Here is a 25,830-nt window from a genome sequence, read left to right on the forward strand (position 1 = left end):
GGGATAAAGACTTAATGGATTGCGAAAGGTGAAACAGTTGAATATCAGAGGTAGAAGTAAGAAGCTATCTATGAATGTGAGGAAAAAGACAAGGATTCATAGAGAGGACAGTTACTGAGGTTGGGAGCTGCATGGAACTAATGAAGAGTGTAACAGTGCAGGTGTGTGTGACGGTGGAGCCCAAATGAAGGTAGGACAAAGAACCGAGAGATTAGCACACAGATGGTCATTAGCATGGACGTTGAAGCGTGTTGGTGAGGCAATTCATGAGCTAAGATGCTGGAAGAGGACTCCGCAGGGTAGGGGGAACGGCAGTATGGAATTGAAAAGAGAAATATAGTTTATGTGATAGTATATTTTTCGTATGAGGAAAATCAGAGTGATGGCGTTAAAGTAGAAGTAATCTTTATTCCTACCATTGAGTAGGATAAAGAAAGCAAGAGAACAGTCTTGTTGAAGTACAAAAGGGAGAAAGTGAAGAGGTGTTTACTCATAAAAGACAAGAGTTTCCCCAAGGCCCAGGAAAAAGGGAATAGAAGAGAGAGAGAAAGATCTGGGGCTAGCTGGACAGAGGTGAAAGTTCAAGGACAGGCATCAAGAGAAGGAGGGTTTCATGAAGAGAGGAAAGCACGGGTATAAGGATAAAAAAGTAACATTTGAGGCATGTGACATGGTGAGAAGAGAGTGAGGGGAATGTGTATCAAGACTGTGCTAAGCACTGTACTCATCCCTGACACTAACTCTGTGAGCTGAGTGTCATCACCCTCATTCTTTGACAGATGAAAAAAGTAACCCAGTTTGCTTCAGGCCACATTGCTAGTCACTAGATCTGTTACTTAAGATACAGTTGAAGCTGTGGTGACAGACGTGCCAGAATACTGTAGTTCAGACAAGGTGAACATGTGAGTCTTCTCATTGCTTGTTCACATGTGGTTTCCATATCCTGGTACAAAACGGCAACTCCTGCTTTCATTGTTAGGCCTGTATGTTAGCCATGAAGAGAAAAAGAAATGAAAGGTAGTGGCACATTCCTTTTCTCTTTAAGAGGGTTGCCCGCATAACTTCTAACATCACATTGGCTAAACTTAGGCATATGGCCATAGCTATCCATAAAGGAATCTGGGAAATGCAGTATTTGGCTGGACAGCCATGTGCCTAACCAAAAGATCTTCACTATCTAAAAAGCAGATAGTGGGATTTTGAGAAACTCTCTTAGTTTCTGCCATGATAAGGAAGCTGAGATTTGAGAACTGGACACAAAGAATAAAGAAATGGGTTGGAACGCTACCTGAGCCTCAGTTTCCTCCTTTGTAAAATGTGCTGATAATGCTTGTGCCTTGCTGTTCCTTCACTCAGAGTTGTTGCAGGGATGACAGTAGGTGGTACATTCTAAGAACTTTGTGCATTATCAACTTCTGAACAAATTACAGGGCGTGACAATTAAGTTGGGAGAGAGAGTAGGCGCAAATACTAAGGACCACCGAGGCAAGGGAGGCAAATCGATTCACATGTGGCATATATAGAACAGTGACACGTGATGAAGACAAGGTGATGGTGTGAGTCCGACTTCCTCCAACAGCAGTTTGTGTAGCTTCACAAAAAGTGACCTCGACACCGTGCTTGTGCTCCGTTACTGTGGTACGTCCTTGATTTTTAGGAATCAGTGCACGCCTCTGCTGCTTGCCGCCACCTCGGGAGCACTGGACACGATTCAGTACCTATTTTCTCTTGGTGCTAACTGGAGGAAAACAGATATTAAAGGAAATAATATAATTCACTTATCAGTGCTAACCTTTCACACAGAGGTTCTCAAGCATATCATAGAGTTAAATATTCCTGAACTCCCAGTTTGGAGAACTTTGGTAGGTGAGTATGCAACATGTAATCTTTGTATAAATAAATGTTCTGATTATTATTTAGCTTAATCATTGATGCTAACTCTGAAATAGAGCAAACAAAATAATACATGCATATTTTAAACAGTTAAAAATCATAAACGTTTTTTACTTAAAACCAGAAATACAAATAATACTGAACTATATTTTGTGTGTACAAAGTAGTTTTATTTTTTATTTTTATTTTTTTTTAAAGATTTTATTTATTTATTTGACAGAGACAGCCAGCGAGAGAGGGAACACAAGCAGGGGGAGTGGGAGAGGAAGAAGCAGGCTTCCAGAGGAGGAGCCTGATGTGGAGCTCGATCCCATAACTCCAGGATCACGCCCTGAGCCGAAGGCAGACGCTTAACAACTGCGCTACCCAGGCGCCCCAAAAGTAGTTTTATTTCTAAATTAAAAATCAAACAATAGTAACCTAGACTTTATTTTATACAGTTATATTTATTTTTGTTTTCCAACTTTCTCCAAAAGTCCATCTATCCCTTCTCCATCAGAAAAGCAAATTAAAAAAAAAAAAAAAAAAAACAAGGAAAGAGGAAGGAAATTAAAGTTCAAGTGAAAAAGATACCCTCCAATTTATTCTTTCCTAATTTAAAAGACAGATTCAGCAACATTTTCTCTCATATATTGATAAATGTTTTGTGAAAAATTTTGCTGGAGATTTTTTTCCAAATCTGGATTCAGTCTAGCCAGAAATGTTATAAAGGTAAGGGCTACTAGGGCAATTGAATACACACATCTAATTTTACTCTCTCCCAAGACCCCGCTAAAATTACATGGAGCTTAAAGAATAACATCAGCAACAGCAGGAAACAAACATTCCAGAGAAAACAGGAAAGGATACCATAGCAACAAAATATTGGAAGCAGGCAAGTCTTAGGACTTAGCGGGCTGGAGAAGTCATTCCAAGCAACAGTGGGGAAGCTGAGGACCCCTCAGACTTCCACCCTGAATCCTCAGGAGGCTCTAGGAGCCACAGTACCAATCAGGATGCTGTCTGCTGAGGCTCGCCAAAAAAGACCTAGAGATACTAAGGTGGGAATTCTCCTTGAGAAAGAGGAAATTGGGAGTCTGACCCAAGAGAAAAGCAAAGGGGATTTCAAAGACGACAGCAAAGGGAAGTCCCAGAATGGAAACTGTGTACCTCGGCCAAAGAGAAAATGTGGGAGGCATTCCCAGTAGGTACAAAGAACACTGAGCAGATGAAATAAAATAAGGAAATTATTACCTCGAGGAAAAACAAAAGTAAGAAAGGAGACAAAACTGTAGTACACTACAATGCTTACCGGTGAATAGTATCTGTAAAGGCATTATAATGTAAGTATGGAATATTAATTTAACTGAATACTATAAACATGGGGAAGGGGAGAGAGGAAATGGCAGCGCAGTGTTGAAAGAGCTAGCTTCTCCTTTACCATAACATGAAGTCAATCTATGATTTCTCAGATTGATAGAGTGCTGGGACACCTGGGTGGCTCAGAGGTTAAGCGTCTGCCTATGGCTCGGGTCATGATCCCAAGGTCCTGGAATGGAGACCCATGTCAGGCTCCTTGCTCAGTGGGGAGCCTGCTTCTCCCTCTTCCTGCTGCTCCCCCTGCTTGTGCTCTATCTGACAAATAAATAAATAAAATCTTTTAAAAAATAAAATAAAATTGATACAGGAAAGTGGATGGTAAGTATTTAGAAATATGGAGATATGTAAATCAACAAAAGGTATAGGGGAAAGAGTCCAAAGTGGTTATATCTGGAGAGATGAACCCAGAAAAGTGGAGAGGGTGAGGCAAGGAACCACTATATTTTGTTATAGGCCTTTTAGTAACATTTAACTCTGAATCAAGAGCATGTATTACTTTACTGAAATAAAACTAAAGTAAAAATGAAACCAATTGGGGAACGAAAACTGATGGCTTTCCCAACAACACATGGGATGGGATAAGATAGATTTAAGATTTTCAACTCCATTCTACTGATTCAAGAAGTATGAATGATTAGGTTCAAAAGTGGCTCAATGCCTGATTTTGGAATTTACTGGATACTGGGAACACGTTCCAATCATATCAGCCCCAAGAGATATGGAGAGTGTTTCCAGTGTTTATTTGCTTGCATATATATATCATTATATCCTAGTCTTTTTAGGAGGAACTCAGACCATCCTGTACTTTTGTGAGAATAACACATTTGAAATACCTCAATAGTTGGAAGAACTAGTCCCTAACAGGAATAGCCTAATGGCACAAAAAATTGGTGACAGCCTCTCCTTCCTGCAGCCATTGTTGGGAAGTGCTGATAATGACTTGAACACAACAATAACCAGTGAGCATCTGACCGCTGCTTCTTTAAGCCCTGGAATAGCTCTCCTTCTTCACACTGCCCAATTCCACCATGAGGAAAGGAAGCATTAGTCAAAATTTAGTATAAGTCTCCAGGTTTAGCTCTTGGAGTAGCAGCTGAATTTTAAAAGAGAGCTCCAGAGAGTGATCTGGCCAAGGTAGGATTAGGACCAGATTTGCTATTACAAGGGGTTGGGTAAAGAGAGACCAGGAAAGGATACGTCTATGTGGCTTTTTTCTTGTCCATAGACATTGTTTAGAAGCATATATATTTATTTGCATTATCTCCTGTCTGGAGATTTAAGATTTTTTGAAGTGTCTTCTTCATCCTTAGGAAACATATAAAGCTTCATATATGATTTAATGGATATTAAATTTTATTGACAATAATGGAGTTTACTTTGCCATCTTTGAAACTCACACTCAAATTTTTTTCTAGAGATTTATTTATTTTAGAGTGAGAATACATGCAAGTGGGGGGAGAGGCAAAGGGAGAGAATCTGAAGCAGACCCCCCCCCCCCAATGAACATGGAAAAACGCAGGGCTCAATCTTACCACCCATGAGGTCATGACCTGAGCCAAAACCAAGAGTCAGACACTGAAGTGACTTAGCCACCCAGGTACCCCCACACTCAGATTTTATTCAACAGCTGATTTCAGGCAAGAGAAGGTATATGTTTTCCCAGTGTATTTGAACCACATGACCAGTCAATCTAAGTCATTCAGACCAAAGATAAAAAATTTCAGAATTTTTTGTACTAACTATAGATTATAACCCTCAAAGATGATGGGCGTTTACAATCTGTTCAGCACCTCACAGAAGGCCATGCACAGAGGGAATTTAATGAATAGCATTTGGTGGTGATAGTGGTGATCTCAACTCACAGCTTCAGTTGGCCTGTACAGAAGCAGGTCAGTCATTCCTTTCCTACTTGTAAAATTATAACATGTTTTTCTGCTGAACACTTACCAGAAATGCTGCAATGTGAAAGCTATAAACGAAGGATGATGGCTGTGATGTCTTTGGAAGTAATTTGCTTAGCAAATGATGGATACTGGAAATATATTTTGGATGCAGGTGATGTAAAATCTATTAACTGTCTTTTGCTTACACTATTTTATGTAGGGCTGTAATTATGTTCAATCACTTTAAAATCTATTTAAGTATTTATTTATTTATTTGAGAGAGAAGGAGTGAGAGAGCAAGTGAGAGAGCACAAACAGGGGGAGTTGAAGAGGAAGAGGGAGAAGCAGGCTCCCTGCCGAGCAGGAAGCCCAATGCAACAGGGGTTGATCCAGGGCCCCGGGATCATGACCTGAGCTGAAGGCAGACGCTTAACCATCTGAGCCACCCAGGCGCCCCTTAAAATCTCTTTTTAATTGTAGAGGAAACTTTTTAGTTCATTTTAAGTTTCTATTTTTCTTTTTTCTAAGATCACTTCCTTTACCTGATAAACACATAGATATAAATATTTATTAATTTATAAATATTATGTATTTATATACATATTTTTTAATTTGAGTATAGTTGACACACAATGTTATATTAGTTTCAGGTGTACAACATGGTGATTCAACAACTCTATACATTATGCTGTGCTCACCTTAAGTGCAGCTACCATCTGTCATCATGCAATGCTATTTTTTTTTTTTTCAAAATTTACCTTAATTCTAGTTAGTTAATGTACAGTGCAGTACTGGTTTCAGGAGTAGAATTCAGTGATTCATCACTTACATGTAACACCCAGTGCTCATCATAATAAGTGCCCTCCTTAATACCCATCACCCATCTAGCCCATCCCCCGCCCACCTCCCTCCATCAACCCTCAGTTTGTTCTTTATCATTAAGAGTCTCTTATAGCTTGTTTCCCTCTCTCCCATTTTTTCTTTTCCCCTTTTCATATGTTCATCTGTTTTCTTTTTTAAATTCCACATACAAGTGAAATCATATGCTATTTGTCTTTCTCGGACTTATTTCTCTGATTGACATAATATGCTACAGCTCCATCCATGTCATTGCAAATGGCATGATTTCATTCTTTTTGATGGCTGAATAATATTCCACTGTGTGTATGTGTGTGTGTGTGTGTACACGTGTACCACATCTTCTTTATCCATTCATCAGTCATCGGACATTTGGGCTCTTTCCATTATTTGGCTATTGTTGATAATGCTGCTATAAACATCTTCTTCTTTGTATATTTATTAATTGGTATTTAACCTGCATGTACCCCTTTGAATCTGTATTTTTGTGTCCTTTGGATAACTACCTAGTAGTGCAATTGCTGAACAATAGGGTAATTCCACTTTTAACTTTTTTTTCAAAAGATTTTATTTATTTATTTATTAGAGATAGAGACAGCCAGCGAGAGAGGGAACACAAGCAGGGGGAGTGGGAGAGGAAGAAGCAGGCTCCCAGTGGAGGAGCCCGATGCGGGGCTCGACCCAATAGATGGGATCACGCCCTGAGCTGAAGGCAGACGCCCAACGACTGAGCCTCCCAGGCGTCCCCATTTTTAACTTTTTGAGGAACCTCCATACTGTTTTCCAGATTGGCTGCACCAGTTTGCATTCCCACCAACAGTGCAAGAGGGTTCCCCTTTCTCCACATCCTCGCCAACACCTGTTGTTTCTTGTGTTAATTTTAGCCATTCTGACAGGTCTGAGGTGGTATCTCATTGTGATTTTTTGATTTGCATTTCCCTGATGATGAGTGATGTTGAGCATCTTTTCATATATGTCTGTTAGCCATCTGGATGTCTTCTTTGGGAAAATGTCTATTCATGTCTTCTCCATGCGGTGCTATTACAGTACCATTGACTATATTCCCTATGCTGTACCTTTTATTCCTATGATTTATTCATTCCATAACCAGAAGTCTGTATCTCCCACTCCCCTTCACCCATTTTTTTTTTTTACCCGTTCCCCCCACCTCCCTCCCCTCTGGCAACCATCAGTTTGTTCTTTATATTTAGTGGTCTGATTCTATTTTTTCTTTGTTTATTCATTTATTTTGTTTTTTAGATTTCACAAGTGAAATCATATAGTATTTGTCTTTCTCTGACAACTTTATATTTTATTTTTCACACAGAAACTGCACATGATCAAAAAACTTTATAAATTCCACTCTCTAAAAAATTGCAAACTCAAAAATGATATTAAATTACTTACTGTACTACCTTTTATATTTACTTTTGCTTAGAAATTATCCCTATTCTGTATTTACACAATTTATTTTTTAAATTAAAAATAGTTTTTTGGTAGTGAGCACTGCGTATTGTATGGAATTGTTGAATCACTCACTATATTGTATACCTGAAACTAATATTATACTGTAGTAAACTAACTGGAATTCAAATAAAAACTTTTAAAAATAGCTGTTTTTGTGTCAGCCCTGGGTTTATAACTAGCTCTGCTTTTAGAACTTAGGCTAATTGCTTGCCCTCTCTAACCCTAATTTCCTCGTTAATCAAGTGATTCCTACTTCATTGAGTTGTTCTGAGAACACCATTTTCTGATACAACTTTCTGAAATGATGGAAATGTCCTATCTGCACTGTCCAGTATGGTATCCACAGCTCTAATGTGGATATTGGGCACACATGAAATGCTCCATAAATATTTGTTGAATGAATAAATGAATAAAAAGTATAGGTGGTACCCTAAAACTAACCTTTAGTGTTCCTAAAAACGTGTACAAAATCTCGGTGTCCAAAAAGTGAACCATAGATAAGTTATGAAGGAGGTTTCATTTCAGGTGGATAAATAAATAAAGCCCTAATTATACCCGTTATATTTTCCAGCATTTCTTGTGTGCTCTAGAGGGTGTACTTTTCTTTCTTCACATTGAGCTGATATACAGGATGTAGCTGAAGCCAGATTTTCTATTTTTCACCATATCCAGTGATCTCTGACCTTGAACCTATTGTAACTAATGAAGCTAAAGTTGCTTTTTATTAGATTGAGCACTTTTTGTTTTCAGTTGCTTGCAAAAAAAAAAAAAAATATATATATATATATATATATGTATGTAAAATATAATAAAATGCTCAAATAATTGCACAAATACCGCCACAAAAATTGGATGAAATACCGAAATGGAACTCTGTCATATAGTAGCTCAAAGAATTTATTCATCCATCATCTTAAACCAAAAGACCATGGTTCCAAGGGGGCTGCGAGTTGCCAATATGGAATACAGATTTGTGTGCTGTGTGACTATCCAATGTGTGAATAATGAGAGCTGCCTGAATTATAGAGAAGACAAAAAAGTACATTCATATAGTTTCAAATAATTTTACAAATATTTTATAGAATTATTTGCTAATTGTTTATATGGCAGTGACCATAACCCTTATTTAAATCTTATCATAATAAGTTAATTATAAATGGTTACAAATAATTCATGGTTTTTTTTCTTGATTTCTTCATTGTAGGTACCATTCCTGCCTTAATCAATCTATTAAAAGGTTCCAAAATAAAATTACAGTGCAAAACAGTTGGGTTATTGAGTAATATCTCCACCCACGCAAGCATCGTGCGCGCTGTAGTAGAGGCAGGAGGCATCCCAGCTCTGATCAACCTACTGGCTTCTGATGAGCCTGAACTACATTCTCGCTGTGCCGTCATTTTATATGACATTGCTCAACTTGAAAACAAGGACATTATTGCCAAATATGTAAGTTTTTTTCATTGAATATCATTTTGACTGACAATAATTCCATTATATAGAAGCTAGAAAGGTACACGCCCGTGTTATCATGCAGTGGCGAAACTCCCAGGGAAAAGCTCCAGTCTCAAGGAAGATGGCAAAGAACAAACCTGCCACAATCCCGTGAGTGCCAAAAGTAAACAACAGCAAGGCAGTGCCAGAGTAAGCACAGCAAAGGACATGAGCTCCGGCAGAGTTGTCTGGTTCCCCTGTGCCTTTCTCCCAAGGCAGCACAGTGGACCCCGAGGGATGCTACCCATACATTGGGTTTGTGTTGCCCCAGAAGGACCTCGAGCTTAAGAAACCTGTCACTTTATTTATTTTTTTTTTTTATTTATTTATTTGACGGAGATAGAGACAGCCAGCGAGAGAGGGAACACAAGCAGGGGGAGTGGGAGAGGAAGAAGCAGGCTCATAGAGGAGGAGCCTGACGTGGGGCTCGAACCCGGAACGCCGGGATCACGCCCTGAGCCGAAGGCAGACGCTTTAACCGCTGTGCCACCCAGGCGCCCCGAGAAACCTGTCACTTTAGTAGCAGTCAGTAAGCCAGCCTGTTCTTTGAAGAGACGTTACCATGCCTTTCAAGATTACTAGCTGCATAAAAGTCCCGAGGAACAGCTCAGGTGAAAGAGCTGTCACAATCTTGATACACTCCAATACAGGGAGGAGTGCAAGAGGTCCAGGGAGGACTGTTTCTCAACAAAAATATCTAGTAAAACTATCACCTGGGATAACATGGATGGCAGGCCAAGTAACTACTTAGCTCTGCGGTGTGGTCGCTTCTTGTTGTTTATGAGAAGATATTAAAAGAAATGCTACCACTTTGGCTCTTCCGTTCTGGCGGGAAAATGTAGTCTGATTATATACCAGAAAGTTACATTTTGTGAACACCAAGCAATCTTTGCCATGCCATATTTCCTCAAATAAAACCCACCTTATTGTGTCTGCTAATGTTTTATTTAAGATCTTTTAGTAGATAGTTATAAAATTATTTTTATAGTTTTCTTCAGGCGATGCTTCTTCACCATGGATCGAGTCATTTAGCATCATAAAATGTACCCTTTTTGTCAAGTTTAATACTTTTTCCCTGAATTCTAGCTTGTCCAGAATTATGTTTATGATCTCTGTTTCCTTTCTGTTCTCATGTTTCATTTGGCTTTGCCTATCCTTTTTCATCAAAGGATATGCCTATCCTTTTCCTGTTGGTTGGTTTATTATCATTTGGAAAATATATTAGAAATATAAAACCCCAGGCCCACCTCTAGAGTTAGTCTTTATTTAGAATTTCTATATCTCCAGTTAATCTAATAATTACCCAGAGTTAGGATAAATATGTCCCTGTATACAGCATATTTACATTTTGCTTTGCCATTCGCTTTTTATTGAGTATAGACTCATTTACACTTATGACATTTAATCTTAGTTCTGTCATAATTTCTCATTATTTTTTAATCTTCTACTGTATGGTCAGTGTTTTCTTTCTCTCCTTTAAAGTCCAGGACTGACGTATCAACATTAGTTACCTGTTTTTTCTGGGATTTGGTATAACTTTTCAACATGTATGTTCATCTTTTATGTTTGGAATGTTTTCCTGAATTTGTATGTTTAAGTATTTTTTTTCCCTGTAGTATTCTTTTAGTCTATCCACACAAGTACTTTTTGTGAGTTTCTTAGATGGCAGATTTTATTTTATTTTAGATGCTGGGCTGATAGCAGTAGGTGAAACAGGCAAAACCCCAGTGTCATGGAACTTGTATTGTAGTTGGGAGTAGCAAGACAATAAACAAAGCAAATAAACCACATATATAGTATGTTAGATGAGAGGAAGTGTAAGGAGGAAAATAAAACAGGGAAAGGGAAGGGGGGAGTTGGCATTTGAAATTGGCATTTGAGTATAGACCTGAAGTAGTTAAGAGAGTATGTCATGTTTTCTGTTGGAAAGAGCACGCTAGGCAGAGGAAAAAAGTGCAAAGTTAATGGAAGTTGGAATGTGCCTGGCATGTTCAAAGAACAGCAAGAAAGCAAAAGTAGCTGAGGGGAGTGAAATAGGAGATGCTTAGCTGGGTAGTGGTGGACCACATCATGTAGGGCCATGTGGGCAACTGTTAGACACTTAGCTTTTACACTGAGTATGTGAAGCCATTGAGTGATTTTATTCTGGGAAGTTCCATGGAGAGATTTATTATCACTTTTCCTTCTGTTTTGAAATAGGTGGGCAAAGGTGGATGTTGTGAGACTGATTAAAAAACTATTATAGCAATCCAGATGACAGATAATGACGTCTTAGACCAGGATGATAATAGTGGAAATGGTGAGAAGTGATCACATTCTGTATTATATTTTTAAAGTTGAGTCACCAGGATTTGTGGGAAAGTTGAAAGATCTGGAGGGACCTCAAAAGAGACTAAGAAGGAATGGCCAGCAAGGTAGGAGGAAACCTGAAGAATCTGTTGTCCTATCAGCAAAGTGAAGAAGGTGTTTCAAGAGGAAAAGATGATGAAAAGTGTCAAAGCTATTGTGAGGTGAAAGTCAAATGCTGACCACTGGATTTATTGGTCTGAATTAAATGACCACTTATCTGTGGGAACACTAATTATTTGTGTATTGTATCACCTTTTTCTGTCTTACATAGCTATCATTTTTTCTGTAGTCCTTTTCCACTCATTGTTTCATTTTATTTCATTTTTCTTTTTTTCTCAATCCTGTCCTGTCACTTGCTATGTTTTTCAGCATTGATTTATTTTTGTGTGGAAATTTGGCTTTAATATTTCTCCACATCTTTCCTGAGCTTGTTCAGCTCTCATTTCATTTCCCCCGTCTCAAAACAAAAACAAAAACAAAAAAAAAACTCCCCGATCTCTGATGTCGCTCTTGTGCATTCTTGTTTTATAGAAGTGATTACCTCATTAATTTTTTTCGTTGCTAATAATATACCACTTTTGGTTAAAATTTCATCTATTTTGTGGCAGTATTTTTTTTCTTGATGAGCATTCTTCATCTGTCATAAGTTTTTTTCTTAAATATATTTGGAAAGATGCTGTTCTGGTTCCTTTATGATCATTACTCATCTTTGAATTAGGTAAGTTCTTTCTGGTCTGGCTATTTGCAGGAAGTATATGTGGGAAAGGGCCCAGTTCTGGGCTAGCAAGGTTATAACTTATGCCACGGAGTTGTATGCATGGATCCTTTCAGCTTTACTTTTCCCTAAGCCCACAGAGACTGGTGCATAGTACCTCACAATGTAGATTCTGTTTCCTACACAATCCAGAGTCTGTCTCTTCCTTTTTTACCTCACCAATAGACTACTTCATCCAAACATACCTGTTTGGTATGATTTGTTGCTAATCCTTGCCTTCCCTAAGTTTTGAAACTTTATGCTAAATGGACCCAGGAAAGAGCCTGCTGCCATCCTACATATCCATTCCCATTGTTTTGGACAGGGAATTGTGTATTTCTTTTTCTGCCCCTCAAGGTAGAGGCAACTCACTTAGAAAAACTGTGCTTTGCTAGCATTTCCTGTGGACAGTGGCCATTGGAGATCTCTCTCATCTCTGCTGGTAACTCACACATACTTCTGGTGACTCAACACTATAGGTGTCTCCTGCCTTTATGGAAAATGAAGTTACATTTCTGTTTATCTCTTTTAATACTCTTGCATTATTTCTGTTAGTACAGGGAAATGCCATCTTTACTCCATTTAAAATTAGGAAATTATATTCACATTTAAAAATATTTTGTGTTGCACAAATATAATTACCAATTACCAGTACAATGTCTGCAATGGCAAATATTTCCAAATTGGCAGTGTATTCAATTAATCTTACTCAGTTGCTTTACTTTTTTGAGAGTTATTAAATGTTACAGTGAACTTGTAGCCTTAATTCAATTTTGGTGTAGAGGAGGCTACTTTATGCTCAAACTTATATTAACTGTCATTTAATGTGACATACCAGTAGACACATTTGTTTGTGAACAATCATTATCTCCTACATAAGCAGATATTTATAGCAAGAAAGATTATAGACTTATGTTTTTAAATAAAGATTGCATAAATCTTAAATAATTCAGTTGTTTTCTTATTTAAGTTCAATTAGCCAACATAAAGTATATCATTAGTTTCAGATGTAGTGTTCAACGTTTCATCAGTTGTGTATACCTTCCAGTGCTCATCACATCACGTGCCCATCAATTAATTTTTTGTTTCTTTCTTTTTAGAATGGAATCCCAGCTCTGATAAATCTTTTGAAGTTAGACATAGAAAATGTGCTAATAAATGTAATGAACTGTATACGGGTATTATGTATGGGAAATGAACAAAATCAAAGAACAGTGAGAGACCATAATGGCATCCAATATCTTATCACATTTCTGAGTTCTGATTCAGGTGAGCCTCAATTTCTGTATTATTTCTAAGTGATCAGATATATTAAGTGAAGCAAATACAGGCTGGACTTGTCCTATATGAATATATGTCCTGGATTTATCTTAGAATGGATCTAGACATATATAATATAAACTAAATATCTGGAACACTCAAGTTCAAATGCTGGTTTATAAAAGGAATTGACTGTCAAAGCCATAGTTTAAAAAAAAAGTTTAATTGGACTTTTTTATAAATGGAAATGTTGTCATAAATCATAAAAATAATGCAGTTAATATGCCGAAGGACTTGAGTAGATAACTCCTTGTGTGATTAACACATATATTGATCAATGGGAATTATTCTACAAGTTACCACAACAACTTCAGATTTGCTGTTAGATATTGGATATCAAAATTCTAGGTCATCAGGTCATTAGGCCAGTCATCACAGTCTGAAGTACATATCAGCACCAAGAACATCACAAGCTATGAGGTAGCTCTTGTCGGAACTGCAAATGGTCTCTTAGGTTCTATAAGAATGATCTCATTTCAGTGTGCATACACATAACAGGGTAAGCTTCAAATCCATGGTTTTCCCCAAATTTGAGGAGATAAAAAATTGGGGGAAAGCTTGCCCATTTTTCCTCCTCCTCAGTTTATCATCTTTCCATTCTAGTTCTTGAGGAATAAATATAGAAAAAAATATGTTGGTTAACATGTAAGACAGGGTTATGGGTAAGGGGATTGTTGCAGAGAGCTTTCTTTTACTTTAGAGCTTCAAAGTTAAGTAATTATCATCTCTGGGGACACCTGGGTGGCTTAGTCAGTTAAGTGTCTGCCTTCGGCTCAGGTCATGATCCCAGGATCCTGGGATCAAGCCCCACATTTGGCTCACTGCTCAGCGGGGAGCCTGCTTCTCCCTCTCCCTCCACCTGCAGGCCCCCTGCTTATGCTCGCTCTCTGTCAAATAAATAAATAAATAAATATCTTTAGAAAGTTTAAAAAAATAGCATTAGAGAGAGCCAGCTCTTATGCTTATTTTAGCCATAGAATTTTTACCTGTTTATAATTGTTCTTTATTTTATTATTGTGTTTCATCTCCTTAATTAAAATTTAAAGATGGACAGGGCATGCCTGGGTGGCTCAGTTGGTTAAGCGTCCAACTCTTGGGTTCAGTTCAGGCCCTGATCTTAGGGTCGTGAGATTGAGCCCCAAGTCTGGCTCCATGCTGGGTGTGAAGCTGCCTTAAGATTCTCTCCCTCTCCCTCTGCCCCCCCCCCCAATGTAAAGACAGGGACTAGTTTTTCCCTATCCTTTTTCATCCTCCAAATCCTAGATGCTAGAACAAAGCACGAATTATAGAGGCCATTTGAACAAATAAACGTGTATAAATTCATGAAAGAAAGCTATAGAAATAAATTGTTGAAATTGTTTCTTTTTGGGCTCTTGCCTTATCTAAAGGAAAGTAACTTATCCTATACTGTAATCTATATTCTCATTCCAAGGAAGATAATTTTGGGAAAAAAAAGTTAATTTTTTTCTCTTCATTTATAATATATAAATGCTTCATTTATAATGTTAGTGCTTTAACAATTCTCTTGGCTGTTAGCTGGGTTCTTAAGTTGTAGGGGTTCACAAAGGAATTTTATTAATTCCAATATCTTCTTAACCATTCTCAACCACTTTAAGATTTCATGCATTCAGGTAAAATGGCCCCAAAGCAGAGTCACAGGTAGTTTCTTGAGACGATGGATTTATTAACATCTCCTTAGTCTTGACCCCTGTCTCCAGGAGTTCCTCAACCTTTCTTGAGTTTGGTTTGGTTTAAGCCTTTGCTTCCCCCATCTGTAGCTGCTTATTTCACACTCTTCGGCTTACGTGTGTGCCTGCATGCCTACTCTCACTCCTGCCATGCTTCAGATTTCCTCTGTTTTATGGAACACAATTGTCCTGTTCTGTGTTATTGACATAGGTTTGCATGACCCCACCATGGAAACCGAAATATGTAACAGAAATTAAACAAAATGCTTTTCAAATGCAAACTATCAGCACAACTTAAGGAACACTTCATTCTTCTTAAAATGATTATTGACACATTTCACTGCAGACGTGTTTTCTCCACACTCCCTGGGATGTTAGGTAATTGATACTTAATGCAATCATTGCCTTCTAAAATCTGAAAACTTTGGAATTCTGTTCACAAGAGTTTTAGATAAAGGCCATCTCCATCATTAAACTTCTTCCAACTCTTAAAGTTGGGAGTTCCTCAGGCTTCTGGCCTTGGTCTGCTGCTTATTTTATTTTATTTTATTTTATTTTATTTTATTTTATTATTTTATTTTTTAATACAGCACACTCTCCTAAGCAATTGTATTTACTCTTCAGAACTTTGTTATGATTATAATCTATCCTTCCTAGTTCTCCATCCAAATCCCTGACCTCTCCTCTGAGCTTTAGAGCTAGTTTGGATTGTTGAGGCACTAAGATAGCCCCTCTCCCTTTAGAATTTGGATCCAATTGATAAGCAGACACAGGAATCAAATAGAGAGAAGAACTTCAGCCTTATTGCTGTAAAGCTTTCTTTGAGAAAACAACCAAAAAAAAAAAAAAAATGCCAACAGAACCCAAGTCATGTGTTTGTGATGAATGATTCTCCAAATTAAGAAATTCTGTAACTCACTATTCCTTTTATGGATGAAACAAGAAACACACCTGAGTGTAGGAATTTCCACTGTTGGACTGATGTAGTAGTACAGGGTAAATGAAGGATCCACCCCCCACTCTCGTAATTCTAGTAACCTATTGGGTTTCACAACATTCTGGGTATTACTAGAGTGATATATGTCGAATGCAAAGTTGATCATATTTTTACCCTCTTTTAAATCATTCACTGGCTCTTTGTCATCTAGGATAAAGCCCAGATTTCTGTCACAGCATATAGGCCCTTCTAACCTTCTAATTCCAAATGGAAATGACCTTCCCCTCGCTTCCTGTCACTCTCTCCCTCTCTTATTTTACTCTGAAGTAGTATGGAATGTATTGCTATTTCATACTTCTGGCCTTTGGCTTGTTCCACAAGGTCAGGGACTTTGTCTTGTTGATTCATCACTGTTTCCCAGTGCCTAGGACAGTGCCTGGCATGTAGTAGCTCCTCAATAAAGTATTTGCTGAAAAAACAAATGATTGAATGATGAAAATATCCATTACAAAGGTTAATATATTTGATATAAGTGATATATATATGTGTGTGTGTGTGTGTATATATATATATATATATATATATATATATATATATATATATAAACAAACATTAAGGCCTTAACAGAGATAAGTAACCTGAATAGTCTATGAAAGAACAAATGCTACATTTAGAGTCTGCCTATTTGAATACAAAAACACTTTCTGTACAGTTTTGATGTTTGGAAACATATGTCTTACATATTAGAAAAAAAACGCATTAGATCCATAAGGCTACCAAGGGGAAACTAAAATTGAAAACAAGCAGAAACAAATGAACCCAACTAAATTTCAAATGAATTACATAAAGACTTTACAAGAAGAAGAAAAAGGTGAATACAAGTGACTTTTGTTTTTGTTTTTTTTAAGGATTTTTTATTCATTTGACAGAGATAGAGACAGCCAGCAAGAGAGGGAACACAAGCAGGGGGAGGGGGAGAGGAAGAAGCAGGCTTCCAGCGGAGGAGCCTGATGTGGGGCTCGATCCCAGAATGCCGGGATCACGCCCTGAGACGAAGGAAGACGCTTTTGTTATGTGACTTTTGAACACAGCCCTTCACAGGTGCCTGGGTGGTTTAGTCAGCTAAGCATCCAACTCTTGATCTCAGCTCAGGTTTTGATCTCAGGGTTGTGAGTTCAAGCCCCACATTGGCCTCCATGCTGGGTGTAGAGCCTGCTTAAAAAAAGAAAACAAAACCAGTGAACACAGCACTTGACTATATAGCCCCAGTCAAGGGAGGAAAAAAAATAACTGCAAACATATCTTGAATTTTTCTTAGTGGGTTTGTATTTCATAGTGATATGGGTGAAACAGCTCTGCACCTGTGTTCTAAGTATTGTAGAACGAAACAAATAAGTAAATATGTTGATAGTATTGGGTTCTCACTGTAAAAAGAAGTATACAGAATATGGAAAGGTACTAAGTCCTGTGGGGTTGGGCTGGAATTGGAAAATTGGAAATATATATATTTTCCTGGTTTTGTCTGCTAAGAGAGTCTAGAAGCAATGATATTTCAGTAGCAATGGAATAAGTACAATTCCTCATTAAAAGGAAACAGAACTTCTTGAAGAAATGGTTAATTTCAGGGCTGGAGCAGAGCAGGTATGTGGTAAGATTGAAACATCATGACAGAAGGTAAGAAAATGCTAAAAAAAATAGACGGAAGTGTATCAATTGTTGCTAACTCTTGAGGGAGTTCTCGGACTTGCTCTTGCACCTTTTCTGTAAGTTTTAAAGAGAGCAAATACAACTGGTTAATAAACATTTATGAAACTATTTAGATTCACCAGTAACCAAAAATATGAAATAAAAGGAGATACGGTTTTTTGCCTATTAAATTAGCTAAATGTATGTATCTATTCTTAATGATAATATCTATACTTTAAAATGTACAACAACATTGAAACGCTCATACTCCAATTATGGAAGGGTAAGATGCAATTATCATTTTTGGAAAGTAATTTACAGTGATGTATTAAATTATTCCAGTAATTCCTGGACTCTATACTAAGGGAAAGAACAGAAGGAAAAATACCTTATGTATCAAGATTTCTCCTAAACATTGTTTAAAACTGAAAAGCTGGAAATGACATGTATTTTTTAAAGAGGTAAATGGATAAGGAAATGTAATACACTGATTAATGAAATATTTAGGAGACACTGGTGTTCATAAAGAATAGGAAAATGTTTTGCTGGTAAATTAAAATGTAGGATATTGTGCTTATAGTACAACTACATTAAATATGTCTATAACACGAATTAAATATGTCTTTTCCTTTAAAAAGTGAATAAGATTAAATGAAATATTTGTGTTTGGGTGGTGAGAATCTGGACAGTTTTATTTCTGTTTGTTTATTTTCTAAATTTTCTATACACTCTAAGTTTGATCTTATGGAATCTAATGAGAAGTTCCATTTTTACATTTTTAAAAGGTTTACGTAACTGTTTCTTGAATTCATTTGAAGATGTGTTGAAGGCGGTATCTTCTGCTACGATTGCTGAGGTTGCCCGTGACAATAGGGATGTTCAGGTTGCTGTCGCTATGGAAGGAGCCATTCCGCCTCTGGTGGCTCTTTTTAAAGGGAAACAACTTAGTGTCCAAGTGAAGGGTGCTATGGCTGTGGAATCACTGGCTAGTTACAACCCAAGTATACAGAGAGCATTTCTGGAAAAATCATTAAGTAAATACCTTTTAAAACTCCTCAAGGTAGGAATTTTATGATAACTTGTCATTTTTCTTAGACAAAGTATTCAATACTGAATTTAGTAAAGTGAAAAGAAAACTAAAACCAATTCTTGAATAAACTTTTTTAAAAAGATTTTATTTAATTAATTAATTTATTTTATTTGAGAGAGAGAGAGTGCGAGCGTATTGGGGGCAAGGGGAGAGAATCTCAAGCAGACTCTGTGCCTGGTGTGGAGCCCAACACAGGGCTCTATCTCATGACCCTGAGATCATGACCTGAGCCAAAACTAAGAGTCAGACGCTTAACTGAGCCACCCAGGCACCCCTAGAATAAACTTTTTATAAAATGTTCCTACAGTGTTCAATAACTGCTTATTGCAAGAACGGAATATTTTTTTTTAATAGGCGTTTCAAATAGATGTTAAGGAACAAGGAGCTGTAGCCCTCTGGGCCTTGGCAGGACAAACCCTGAAACAACAGAAGTATATGGCAGAACAGATTGGCTACAACTTTATAATAAATATGCTTTTGTCACCATCCACTAAAATGCAGTACGTTGGTAAGTATGTATAAATTTGCACAATGTAGAGCAGCGCATGGAAGCATCAGACATAGTTCTTGCTTTTCTCGACCAGGAGGTGAAGCAGTCATCGCTCTAAGCAAGGACAGCAGGATGCATCAAAATCAAATATGTGAAGGGAACGGAATCGCGCCGTTGGTTCGCTTGCTGAGGATGAGTAACATAGCTGAAGGCACACTTCTGAGTGTCATCAGAGCAGTGGGGTCCATTTGTATTGGTTGGTAAATTTTTTTCTCAATTCTTAAAATATCAGTAAGATACTGCATTTCCTCTCTGTGCCCATTGATAAAGCCCTAAATCATATTTAATCCATAAAAGGCTTACCATTTTTTTCCTCTAAGACCTTAATGAGTAAAAGTGGTGTAATTAGGAATTTTTTATCAGCTTTGCCCTTCAACTCTGGCTAAAAAGGATAATGAGGACAATGAGCTTCGGCTGTTTTGAGGTAAAGGAATCTCATTGTTTTATTGTTTAGTCTCATTGTTTAAGAGAAAAATATTTCTTCTTTCAAATCTTAAGAACTATATGTTTTATATAGAGTTTCTCATGCTGGGGCACATTTTTCAATTCCAGTCTTTTTCCGTGATGATTCTTTCTTTATAAAGTGGCCAGGGGGCACCTGGGTGGCTTAGTCAGTTAAGCATCTGCCTTTGGCTCAAGCCATGGTCCTGGAGGCCCAGCATTGAGCCCCACAGTCGCAGTCCCGGCTCCTTGCTCAGCAGGGAGTCTGCTTCTCCTTCTGCCCCTTCCCTCACTCCTCTCTCTCGCTCACTCTCTCTCTCTCTCAAATAGATAAATAAATCTTTTAAAAAAAAAAAGTGGCCAGTAGGTCTAGTTGTTTCTTTCATTGCAAAGTAATTAACATTTCGGGATATCTGTGAAAGTGTTGTGGAATTGTCAGTAATTGAGCTACCAAAAATAAAAATTTGAGTTCTTTGCTGATCTTCATGAACATATGAAGGTGATTGTAGACTGTTTCTGATAGATAAGAAAAAAATCTTCATATGTAGTTGATTGCATTTCCTCAAAAAATAGTGTAGCTGAATGAAGAATGTAGGAATTGGTTCAAAAAAGATTTTTTCTCCTTGCTTGAAAAAGCTACGTTGCAGAAGTTCATTAAAGCTCCAAGGCAGTCAGTCAGACAAAATAATGTTTCTTTTTTTAGCCAGAGGCTATGGTATAGATTTATAGATATTTCTAAAATTCTAATAGATGATAACATATATGCAAAGATACTGTGTGTGTGTGTGCGCACAAATGCAATTTCTTCTCATTAGTTCACTTCAAAGCTGTCTACAAACCTGTCTACATTTGCCGTAGACCAAGGGATCTCCAGCAGAACTATGGAAGAAAACTCTTCATTTCAAATTTACTAGTTTAGACTGGTTACACATACGCACACACCTCCCTTTTTCTTCCTCACCATGTTCATATTTTCTTCTACGCTCTTGAACATATGTAACATATTTAAAATAGCTGTTTTAACATCCCTGTAATCATTTCTGGGTCTCTTTCTATTGGCTGATTTTTCCCCCGATTATGAATCATATTTTCCTACTTCTTTGCATGCCTAGAAAATTTTAAATGTGGGTTTTTTAAGACCTATTGAAATAGTTTACATACAATAAAATATTTATTTATTTTTAAAGATTTTATTTATTTCAGAGAGAGAGAGGGAGCGTGTGTGTGTGCAAGCATGAGGGCATGGGGGGCTGGGAGGGAGAAGCAAACTCCCCGCTGAGCAGGGAGCCCCATGCAGAACTTGATCCCAGGACCCTGAGATCATGACCTCAGCTGAAGGCAGATGTTTAACCGACTGAGACACAAAGGCACCCCACAATAAAATATTTAAATAAAATATACAATAGAATAAAATATAAAAATACATTAAACCATACAATTTGTTGAGTTTTAACATATGCATTCAGCTGTGACACCATCACAACAGTCAAATAAATGAATATAACCACCACCCCAAATGGTTTCATTGTGTGCCTTTGTAATCCCTCCCTCTTTGCACTCCCATCCCCAGAGAAACAGTGATGTTTTCTATCATAATAGATTAGTTTGTATTTTCTAGAATTTTATGTAAGTGGATTATACTGCTATACTTTTTTTCTTCTTTCACTCGACATAGCTATTTTGATATTTATGCATATTATTTTATCAGTAGTTCACTTTTTAAATGCTGAGTAGGATTCCATTGTACGGTATGATGGATAATTTTATGACTTATGATATATATATAGTTACTACCTACCTATCTACCTAAATACATACATATCCTGTTGGTTGTTTTTCTGGGAAACCCTGACTAATACATATGGATATACTATGATTTGTTTATCCATGCACCCACTGATGGACATTTAGATTATTTCCAATTTCTTGCTATTATATGTGAAACTACTATGAACATTGGTGTATAAGTCTTTGTACAGACACAAATGTTTTCATTTCTCTTGGGTAAATACCTAAAAATAGGATTGCTGGATCATATAGTAGGTGTATGTTTAACTTTTAGAAAAACTGCCAGACTGGTCTTCAAAGTTGTGTTAACTTTGATTCCTACTCGCAGCGTATGAAAGTTCCAGCAGTTTCACATCCAGCAGTTTCACTTAGTATGATTTTAGCCATTATAGTGGGAATGAAGTAAATCTCATCGCATTGTGGTTTTAACTTGCGTTTCCCTAATGATTAATGATGCAGAACATCTTTTCATGTGCTTATTTGCCATTTGTATATCCTCTTTGGTAAAGTGTCTGTTCAGTTATTTGGCCCATTTTAAAAATTGTGTTGTCTTATTGAATTGTAAACATTCTTTATATATTCTAGATACAAATCATTTGTTAGATGTATGTTTTGCATATTCCCAGTCTATGGTGTGTCCTTCCATTTTTGTAACAGGGTCTTTTGAAGAGCAAATGTTTTTAATTTTGATAAAGTCCAATTTATTGATATTTAAAAATTTTTAGTTTGTAGGTTTTGTGTCCTCTTTAAGAAACTTCTGCCAAACTCAAGATCATAAAGGTTTTCTGTTTTCCTCTGTATTTAGATGTATGATCCATTTTGAGTTAATTTTTGCATATGGCCATGATTTATTTATTTATTTTTTGCATATGGCTATCCAGGCTTCAGCCCCATTTATTGAAAAGATTATCTTTTCCTCCATTGAATTTTTGTGAGTCAATTTCTGGACTTTCTATTCTGTTCTGTTTACCTATTTGTCTATCTTTATGCTATACTCAGTCTTAAGTATTGGAAGTTTACAGTAAATCTTGAAAGTAGGAAGTATGAGTCCTTCATCCTTGCTATTCTTTTTTAAAGTTGTTTTGGTTATTCTAGGTCCTTTGTATTTCCATATAATTCAAAAAATTAATCTGTCAATTTCTGAAAAAGATCTTCTATTATTTTGATTGGAATTGCATGAAATCTATAAATAAATTTGTGGAGAACACACTTCTCAGTAATATTAGGTCTTTATAAACACAGTATGTCTCTCTACTTGTTTAGGTCTTCTTTAATATCTCTCAGGGATGATTCCTATTTTCCAATACACAATTCTTGTATATATTTTATCTTAGGTATTTCGTATTTTAAAATTATGCATAATAAGTTTTGGTTGAATGCTGGACATTGTTAGTTGTAAACTGATAGATGCTGGATTTTATTGTTTTCCTTTAAAGGGAGTTAGGTTCTGTTCTGGCATGCAGTTATCTTACTTGGGATCAGTTTGCTCCTTTTGTAGCTAGCTTTCAAGCTTTGTTAGGACGAGTCTAGAGCAGCCTTCACTCTGGAACTAACTTAACTCCACTATTAAGATGATATTGTTCCAAGGACTTAATTCCTTATATATTCCCTTGAATTATGAGGTATCTGAAGTCTGCCCAGAGAACACAAACCATTCCTAGCATTTTGTGAGCTCTGACAATTGTTCAGCCTGCTGCTTATAGTGGTTCTTTTCTCAGCTTAATGGAGTTTCATCCCATTATTAACATGCGATGATTCAAAGATTTGACGGTGGTATTCTTATCACACTGCCATCATCATTATCAAGGCATTATTATTAAAAATATTCATTTTGGGTGGCCCCACCTCCAGCACCTTCACTCTTGGAAATCTCCCTGCTTATTCCTTTTCCACTTACTCTGAAGTGAGCAATCCCTTTTCTGTGCTTCAAACGTATTTTTCTATACGCCTGTTAAAGCACTCATTGCATGTCCTGAAATCATGTATTTAAATAGTTGCTTCCCCTATAGAATATAAATACCTTGGAGGCAGAGATTCTAATTCCTCTTTTCCATTTTTTTTTATGTAGGCTCCACACCCAGCGTGGAGCCCAGTGTAGAGCTTGAACTCGTGACCCTGAGATCAAGACCTGAGCTGAAATCAAGAGTCACACATTAACTGACTGAGCCACCTAGGCACCCCCTAATTCCTCTTTTTAACTCTACTTTCTCGGTTCCTGATGAATTAGGCATTCAAGACCTGTCAGCTGAATCAAGAATATTCATGTAATCAATGTCTGTGTACACCCTGGGTGGCCAGTGTGAGGGTAGTGGGCAAGGAAACAAGCATGTTCTTTTCTCCTTCTATTTCCTCCAGTTCCTGCAAACTTCCCCAGATGATAAGTGACTTCTCTTCATTGTTCAGAGAGAGGTCTGATCTTGTATTTATATTTAAGTATATAAAACTGCTGTGTATGTTGTGGTTTTTGTTGGCAAAAGAACAGAATTCAAATTATTTGTATATCCACTAGGCAGAGATGACAAGTTTTTAAACTGAGATTAGGCCTATAAGTTAAAGTATTATAAAAGGAGACAGTAAAATTATCTCTTTAGTATGTGTATTTAAGGAATCTAGAAATTTTAACCAGGTGATTTACTCTAGTCATTTTTATAAAAATAATTTTTTATGGAATACAATAGCAACTATAAGCTTAAGTATCTTACAAATAATAAATCTTCAATAAATGATAGCTATTATATTATTATTCTTTGATAGTCTAGCATTTCTCATTTCTTGGTTTTGTAACTGGTAGAAAACATCCACATTTTTAATAGTAATTTTTCCATGTTTATCCATTTTGCTTTTTAAAAAATTAATTCAGGTAAAATAATGTTGATATAGCATTTCCTTTTTTAAATTTAAATTCAATTAATGTCTAATGTATTATTTTTGTTTCAGGGGTACACATCTGTGATTCATCAGTCTTATGTAATGAGCATTATATAATTACTGCTCATTACAACACATACCCTCTCCAATGTCCATCACCCAGTTACCCCATCCCCTCCACCTCCTTCCCCCTCCAGCAATCCTCAGTTTGTTTCCTAAGATTAAGTCTCATGGTTTGTCTCCCTCTGGTTTCATCTTGTTTCATTTTTCCTCTCTTTCCCTACAATCCTCTGCCTTGTTTCTTAAATTTCACATACCAGTGAGATCGTATGGTAATTGTCTTTCTCTGATTGACTTATTTCACTTAGCATAATACCCTCTACTTCCATCCACATAATTGCAAATGGCAAGATTTCATTTTTGATGGCTGTGTATTATTCCATTACACACACACACACACACACACACACACACACACACCCCACATCTTCTTTATCCATTCATCTGTTGATGGACATCTGGATTTTTTCCATAGCTTGGCTATTGTGGACATTGCTGCTATAAACATTGGGGTGCAGGTGCCCCTTGGGATCACTACATTGGTATCTTTGGGGTAAATATCCAGTAAGATATAGCATTTCCTTTTGTAACTTATTAACCATATTATGCAAGAACACTTAACCAACCCAACATATCAAGCTGTGTTTGACTTTACCATTTCCAAGATGGAAAGAAATGTTCTTATTGGTATGTATATTCTTATAGGTGTCGCCCATACAAGCAATCCTATCAGTCAACAATTCGTTGTAGAGGAAAATGCCTTTCCAGTACTTATTCAGCTACTGAGAAATCACCCTTCTCCTAACATCAAGGTATATAAAAGGTTTTAAGGTTTTTTTTTTTCTGATATAGTAAAAATTAACAGAACTATGACTTTTTGAGAATAATTTGTCTCTAAATTCACAAGTATAATAAAAAATTTAACATTTTAAACAAAATCCTAGAAGTTTTAAATTAAGAAATTGCTATAAAATAGTAAATTTTATTAAAATATTAAATTTTCAAATAATTAAATCTTGTCTTTACTCATCAAATAAGTTTTATTCCTCAGATATTTGATTATTCACAGAATTTCTCCCCTTCTTCCTCAGATATTGGTTGCTAAAACTGGGTGGGGATAATGAGGATGTATGCTTTATGTAGCCAAATTTCTCAAATATAAGTGATTACTACCAGTCTTATACCATCAAAACAGCTTTACCTTCTACCAAGCAGCCTGTGTTGGCCAGCAGCAACGGTTTTCTCAATACGAACAACTTATGAGTTGTTTAAGAGTCACTCACTCTTCCACTTACTTCTAGCAAACTGCCTTTAATAAAATGATGTTCGCATCTATTCAAATCCTCAA

General features: G+C 36.8%; 1 protein-coding gene across 1 annotated transcript in view; it reads left to right on the forward strand.

Moving 5' to 3' along the window:
• The window catches only part of ANKAR (ankyrin and armadillo repeat containing), a 66,271-nt gene that overhangs the window by 27,129 nt on the left and 13,312 nt on the right, over positions 1-25,830 (forward strand). The window contains exons 10-17 of the mRNA XM_026492343.4: positions 1,658-1,866; positions 5,203-5,307; positions 8,665-8,906; positions 13,155-13,323; positions 18,504-18,745; positions 19,130-19,283; positions 19,360-19,521; positions 25,188-25,294. Of these exons, the coding sequence (XP_026348128.2) occupies positions 1,658-1,866; positions 5,203-5,307; positions 8,665-8,906; positions 13,155-13,323; positions 18,504-18,745; positions 19,130-19,283; positions 19,360-19,521; positions 25,188-25,294 (1,390 nt within the window). The remainder of the gene's footprint in view (positions 1-1,657; positions 1,867-5,202; positions 5,308-8,664; positions 8,907-13,154; positions 13,324-18,503; positions 18,746-19,129; positions 19,284-19,359; positions 19,522-25,187; positions 25,295-25,830) is intronic.

This window comes from Ursus arctos, unplaced genomic scaffold, assembly GCF_023065955.2.
Source record: "Ursus arctos isolate Adak ecotype North America unplaced genomic scaffold, UrsArc2.0 scaffold_1, whole genome shotgun sequence".
Lineage (NCBI taxonomy): Eukaryota > Metazoa > Chordata > Mammalia > Carnivora > Ursidae > Ursus > Ursus arctos.